The sequence below is a fragment of the Arachis hypogaea genome, chromosome 7, assembly GCF_003086295.3.
Source record: "Arachis hypogaea cultivar Tifrunner chromosome 7, arahy.Tifrunner.gnm2.J5K5, whole genome shotgun sequence".
Lineage (NCBI taxonomy): Eukaryota > Viridiplantae > Streptophyta > Magnoliopsida > Fabales > Fabaceae > Arachis > Arachis hypogaea.
This window is the reverse complement of record NC_092042.1, coordinates 10496903-10504647: the sequence shown is the minus strand read 5'-3', so window position 1 is coordinate 10504647 and position 7745 is coordinate 10496903. Positions and strand designations below refer to the sequence as shown.

Here is a 7745-nt window from a genome sequence, read left to right as displayed (position 1 = left end):
TAGGAGAAAAAAGATCAAGTAAATTTATTAGCATAAATATTAATCTAAAGGTATATTGATATTTTTAAATTTAGATCCACTCCCGTTTAGAAGCAAATCCTCCTTTGACTAAAGCACTTGATTTCAACACTTGCACGTAACGACTTCGGCGGAAGACAGAAAGTTCAGAAACAGTGTCTTCAGTTAAGTGGCGGCACGTCCTGCTGCTGCACAAGACAAAGACTGCAATGTTAATAGATAACATTTTTTTCATTTTCTTTTTGGATTCATTTTGTTTTATTAAAAAAAATTGTTAAACCTTTGAGTGCCAAAATTTATTCTAATTTTCACCTTCCTTCTTTCTTAACTACTCCATGCACTTGTCGCACTGCATAATGATAATGATCATCTTCATTATGTTTCTCTTACCTATTGCTTCACAAATAGAGTACATGACATCTGCTGCAGTGACCATGCCCTTGAGTTCAGAGACCGATCAGATGGCTTTGCTTGCTTTGAAGGACAAGCTTACCAATGGAGACTCGGATGCTCTTCCATCATGGAATAAGTCACTCCATTTTTGTGAATGGGAGGGGGTAATATGCAGTCGCCGCCACAAGAGAGTCACATCCTTGCAACTACAAAATCAAGATTTGGGTGGCACTCTTGCACCTTCCTTGGGAAATCTAACATTCCTCAGAGAGATGAGTCTTACTAGCATCAATTTACATGGTCAGATTCCAAGAGAAGTTGGTCATTTGAAGAGACTGCAGATTCTTGACTTGAGGCAAAATAATCTTCATGGAGAGATTCCCATAGAGATGATAAATTGTTCAAGCCTTCAAGTAATTATATTGCTATACAATAATCTAACTGGCGAAGTTCCTTCATGGTTTGGTTCTATGATGCAACTGACTCAGCTGGGGCTTGGTGCTAACGGGTTTGTTGGTAGTATACCACCTTCATTGGGAAATCTCTCATCTCTTGAGAAGTTGTCACTTGCATACAATCAATTGGAAGGAAGCATAACTCCAACTTTGGGTAGGTTGTCAACTTTGAAATTTTTGGGTTTGGGTGTAAATAATTTTTCTGGTCAAGTTCCTCCTTCACTTTATAACCTTTCAAATATTCAAGTTCTTGATTTCACGGAAAACCAGTTAGTGGGTAATTTTCTCTCAAATTTACCTATGGCTTTTCCCAATCTTGAGATACTTTTGTGTGGAGGGAACCGATTCACCGGTACTTTTCCGTCTTCAATATCCAACCTTTCTGAGCTGCAACAGTTTCAAATATCCAAAAATGATTTTTATGGACCAATTTCTCCTACCGTAGGAAGTTTACACAAACTCCAGATATTTAATGTTGGACGGAATAGATTCGGAAATGGAAGAGCTCATGATTTGGATTTTCTTTCCTCATTGACTAATTGCACTCAATTGCAGAAATTAGGCTTTTATGAAAATTATTTAGGTGGAGTATTGCCAGATATCATAGGCAACTTATCAACCAATCTCGTTTTGCTTGGTATGGCTTTGAATCAAATATCTGGAAGGATACCAGAAGGAATTGGAAAACTAGTCAACCTAGCAACACTTGATATGGAGGGGAATTTTCTTGAGGGAACAATCCCAGATTCAATAGGAAAGCTAAAAAATCTTGGAGTGTTGTGGTTGGATGGAAATAAGTTCTATGGCAACATCCCTCTTGTCATTGGTAACCTTACTATGCTGTCTGACGTTGATCTGAGCTCAAATAAATTTGAAGGACTCATTCCCTTTACACTTGGATACTGCACCAACATGCAAAAATTTGCTGCATATGGAAACAACTTAAGTGGTAATATACCCAATCAAACATTTGGCAACCAGCAAGGCTTAATACAGTTGTTTCTATACTCCAACTCTTTTACCGGCCCCATTCCTTCTGATCTTGGAAACTTGAACCATCTTTCCATCTTGCATTTACAAGATAACAAGCTCATTGGTGAGATTCCCACGAGACTTAGTGCTTGCTCTGCTTTAACAGAGCTCGTACTAGAAAGAAACTCATTCCATGGAAGTATACCTTCATTCTTGGGATCTCTACTATCCCTTGAAATCTTGGACCTTTCTAATAACAACTTCTCAAGCACAATCCCACATGAACCTGTGAATCTCACGTTTCTGAATACTTTGAACTTATCTTTTAACCATCTCTCTGGTGAGGTCCCGGTAGGAGGGGTATTCAATAATGTCACAGCAATATCACTTGCCGGAAACAAAGATCTTTGTGGTGGGATACCTCAATTGAATCTCCCTACATGCTCTACGTTGCCCTTAAAGAAGAAACACAAGAGATCTGTTAAAAAGAAAGTCATCCTCATAGTCGCATTTGGAGGGATTCTAATCACTTCCGCTGCCTTTATTATTAGTATATATCTTCTCAAGAAGAAGCAAAAAAGGTTATCCACTCCTTCTCTAGCTTTGCAATATGGCTATGTAAAGGTTTCTTATGGAGAACTACATCAAGCAACCAATGGATTTTCTTCCTTAAATTTAATTGGCACAGGAAGCTCTGGCTCAGTATATAGAGGAACCCTTGTCCATTTTGAGAGACCTGTTGCTGTGAAGGTGTTGAATCTTCAAACACGCGGAGCATCGAAGAGTTTCATGTCCGAATGCAAAGCTCTAGGAAAAATGAAGCACAGAAACCTTCTCAATATATTGATCTGTTGTTCAGGTGTTGATTACAAAGGTGATGATTTCAAGGCCATAGTGTTTGAGTTCATGCCTAATGGGAGTTTAGAAACCTTGTTGCACAACACCATTGAAGATAGCGAGTCCACAAATTTGAGTCTCAACCTGATGCATAGAGTAAATATTGCTCTTGATGTAGCTTTTGCATTGGATTATCTTCACAATGATTCAGAGGAAGCTGTAGTTCACTGTGATGTTAAGCCAAGTAATGTTCTACTTGATGATGACATTGTTGCTCACTTGGGAGACTTTGGGTTAGCTAGGCTTCTTCATGGGAATGCCACAAGCTATACTAGTAGTAATCAAGCTAGTTCCTCTGTTATTAAGGGAACCATCGGATACCTTCCACCAGGTATAAGTGCTTTTGATCACTTTTGGTACTTCTTTAATAACTACATATATTGTTACTGACCTGGTATTGTTTTCTATGTTATGTTAGATTCATGACAGTATAGCAATTTCATCATTTACTTTCAACTAACCAAATCCTCAGCGCATTAAGAATCAGAATTTTACCTTACTCTGTCTATCATTTGATGTTACTTTTTAAGCATGATGTTGTTGCATTTTATCTATATATACACACTCCTCCTTTTTCATTCTTTTTTCTTGTTTAAAGCATTGTTATTGGAATCAACAGAGTATGGAGCAGATGGATCAGTATCACCACAGGGAGACATCTATAGCTATGGAATTCTTCTTTTAGAAATACTAACCGGAAAGAGACCAACTGATGGCATGTTTGGTGAAGATCTAAGCCTACACAAATTCTGTAAACTGGCAATTCCAGAAGGAATTACTGAGATTGTTGATTCAAGATTGATAACTCTGTTTGATGAAGGAGAAAGAAGGATCACACAACAGAAAAACATGATGGAGTGTTTAGTGTCTTTTGCTAGGATTGGAGTTGCATGTTCTGAAGAGTTTCCCACTCAACGGATGAACATTAAAGATGTCATAATGGAGCTGCATGCAATTAAACACAAACTGCTTCCTTAGATAGGTGTCATGATTATGGAAACAAATTTAGTTCTCAGTTGGATCTGTTGTCCATTTCTTGTTTTATGTGAATGTTGTAGTTTAATTTACATAGCTTCAATTTCTATACGCTAATGAAATGCTTCTTGTTGTGTTCTGTACCCTACTTTACAATAATCAAGGAACAGTTTTTTATGGCAAATCTTTTTTCTTTTACACTTCAATAATGTATTGTGTCAATTTTTCAAGCACAATCCCGCATGAACTTGTGAACCTCACGTTGCTGAATACTTTGAACTTACAATAATGTATAACTAAAGTGAGACCCGCACAATATATGAAGAAATAAATTATTTATAATATATAATATATTTCAATAAATATTATATCAAAATTATTTTAGAGATTATAAATAGATTTTGAATTTATTTATTTTAAAAAAAGACATAGGTTATTTATATTAGAATTATACAAAAGTGTATTTTCATTTTTTGATTTACATTAATAGCTACACTTTGTCTTTTCTTGCGATTTTTTTGTTTGTAAATAATTAAAAAAATAAATAAATGAGAATGAAAAACATATAAAAATGTTATATTAAATTTAAGGAATTTTTGATAATTAGTATAAAAGATTAAAAAATGAAGAGTAGTAAGAGTATTAATATGTATAAACTGTAGAATTGAATATTTGTAATTGAAATTTTTTATAATTATTATTATGACACTTTTAAATATGTTTATTACATTTAATTAGTACTTGATGTTTCAATTAAATAATAATAGATAAGAGTTTTTTGTTTTAATTTTTTAAAAACATCTATTTATAATATATAAAAGCTGATACCAACTCTTTCCACAATGAGTTTAAGCCATCTTTTCTTTCCTAAGGATGCCACGTCAGCAATTCCAATGACTTGGCAAAAGATGAAAATCAACCAATCACTATTTAGTAAAATAAAATGTTTTAAAAAAATTAAAACAAAAAATTCTTATCTATTATTATTCAATTGAAACATCAAGTACTAATTAAATGCAATAAACATACATTAAAAGTGTCATAATAATAATAATAATAATTATAAAAATTTCAGTTATAAATGTTCAAATTTTACAACTTATACATATTAAGACTCTTACTATTCTTCATTTTTTAATCTCTCATACTAATTGTAAAAGATTTCTTAAATTTAATATAACATTTTTATTTACAAACAAACAAAAAACGTAAGAGCAGACAAATTGTAGCAATTAATGCAAAACGAAAAATGAAAAAAATGAAAATGTAGTTTTATATAACTCTAATATAAATAACCTATGTCTTTTTTAAAAATAAATAAATTCAAAATCTATTTATAATATGTTCTCTAACATATTTTTAATATAACATTTATTAAAATACACTATATAGTATAAATAATCTATCTCTCCACATATTGTGCGGGTCTCACTCTAGTTTTACTAAATAGTGATTGGTTGATTTTCATCTTTTGCCAAGTCATTAGAATTGTTGATGTGGTATCATTAGCAAAGAAAAAATGGCTTAAATTTATTGTGAAGAGAGTTGGTATCAACTTTTATAGATTATAAATAGATAAATAAATTACACCAAATTAGTTACAGCTCATTGTTCCCTATAGACCTATATCCTGAGCAATATAATTAAAGGATAAGTTACAGAAAGAAAATAGTACCATAAGTAGTTATACTTACAAATTTTAGAAAACAGGTCTACTACACATCCATATAACCATATAACCAAGTTGACTCAAGCTCAAATTGATTCAAGCGTATTAAATGGAGACCGAGAAACACGCGCCAGACACAAAAAAATGTCTCGTTTTTCATTTGCGCTTCATTATGAACGAACGTTACATCTTCAACATGAAACCAATACACCAAAACACTCACTCAAACTTCAATTACATTTTTTGCGAAAACCACTACTGCAAACGAATCGAAAGAAGATTTTGCAAGCAATAACTAGAAACAAACGAAAATAGCAACAAAGACTACAAAAGGTATGAGAAAACTACTATTCATTTAAAATCTTACAATGTCGCGTTTCGCCTAGTTTCATTTTAGTTTTACTGGTTTGATTTGCTTCATTTAGTAGATTGAACTATTGTGAATGATTTTTACAGTATAACTGGGGTTTTAAGATATAGTTGCTTGTTCTTATTGGTTTGGATAGTTTAATTAGAGCTCTGTTACTATCTTTAGTACTTATTTTTTATTGAAGAACACTATTCTTGTTGATTGAAAATTGATAATGATTTATTAACCACATGAACGTTTTTCAGTTTGGTGGGCTTTGTGATTTTGGTTCTGTGCATGAAGGATTTTCGGTTCGGTGGATTGTGGCATATTAATTAACTTGATTAAGATATACATACTTGTGGTTATTGATGTATTGAATGAGTTTTGTTTAGTACAATTGACATTAGAGACAACTCTTTCACTTTGATAAGCCATACTACTATAATAGTATTCTTGTTGATTAAAAGTTGATCATTATTTATTAACCACATAAACATTTTTCGGTTCGATAGCCTTTTTTATTTTGGTTCTGTGCATGAAGGATTTTCGATTCGGTGGGTTGTGGCATTTTAATTGACTTGTTTAACATACACATGCTTGTGGTTGTTGATGTATTGAATGAGTTTTGTTTAGGACAATTCACATTAGAGATAACTTTTTCACTTTGATAATCCATACTACTGTAATAGTATTTTTGTTGATTGAAAGTTGATCATCATTTATTAACCACATGAACATTTTTCAGTTCGGTAGCCTTTTTTATTTTGGTTCTTTGCATGAAGGATTTTCGGTTCGGTGGGTTGTAGCATTTTAATTAACTTGTTTAACATACACATGCTTGTGGTTGTTGATGTATTGAATGAGTTTTGTTTAGAACAATTGACATTAGAGACAACTCTTTCACTTTGATAAGCCATACTACTGTAATAGTATTCTTGTTAATTGAAAGTTGATCATCATTTATTAACCACGTGAATATTTTTTGGTTTGGTAGCCTTTTTTATTTTGGTTTTGTGCATGATTTTCAGTTCGGTGGGTCGTGGCATTATAATTGACTTGTTTAACATACACATGCTTGTGGTTGTTAATGTATTGAATGAGTTTTGTTTAGGACAATTCACATTAGAGACAACTCTTTCACTTTGATAAGCCATACTATTGTAACAATATTCTTGTTGATTGAAAGTTGATCATCATTTATTAACCATATGAACATTTTTCGGTTCGGTAGTCTTTGTAATTTTGATTCTGTGAGTGAACAATTTTCGATTCGGTGGGTTGTGGCATTTTAATTGACTTGTTTAACATATACATGCTTGTGCTTGTTGGTATATTGAATGAAATATTGAATAATAATAATAATAATAAAATAATAATAATAATAATAATAATAATAATAATAAGTGGTTGAATAATAGTTTTTCATTCTTATAATTTTTCAATTTAAACTAATCTGAACTTAATATATCGTTTTATATGTCAAGCAGATGTTAGTTTAATCTATGAGAGATTTAATTCAATAATTTTTTGTAAGATTTAAATATATACTTACTATTTCATTCATCTTTTTTATTTTTCTGTTTTCAATTTTCTTTATCTTTTCAAACCAGTTGGTTCTAACTTTCCCAGTTTTAAAGAAAAAATTTATTTTAGTGTATAAGAGGCTACATCTAATTTGTTTTAATTGTTGAAAATATGGTCATAAAATAGATGTTTACCCAAAAAAAATTCTAAAAATTTATCTAAAGAAAGTGCGATTATAGATGTTGATAATCAGAATTCTATAAACATAATTCATTCTGATAATCGAAGACAATAATAGAGGATGGAAAATGAAAGCAAAAAAAAAAGAAAAATAGAAGATGAAGAATCTAGATCAATAGAAGGCGAAGAATCTGAATAAGCATTTACACATGATGCCATTAATTCTTTCTGCTTGTGATAATTTTATCCGGTAGAATATGTTTTATGGGGCCAACAACTTTTACAAGACACAAAATCAGAATAATATCTC

At 31.8% G+C, this 7745-nt stretch overlaps 1 protein-coding gene across 1 annotated transcript; it reads left to right on the top strand.

Moving 5' to 3' along the window:
• Positions 1 to 239: 239 nt before the first annotated feature.
• On the top strand, positions 240 to 3894 carry LOC112702407 (receptor kinase-like protein Xa21). The gene is made up of 2 exons (XM_025753417.3): positions 240 to 3066; positions 3355 to 3894. The coding sequence occupies exons 1-2, from the start codon at positions 354 to 356 to the stop codon at positions 3711 to 3713; spliced, it is 3072 nt and encodes a 1023-aa protein (XP_025609202.1). The 5' UTR covers positions 240 to 353; the 3' UTR covers positions 3714 to 3894.
• The last annotated feature ends 3851 nt before the right edge of the window (positions 3895 to 7745 follow it).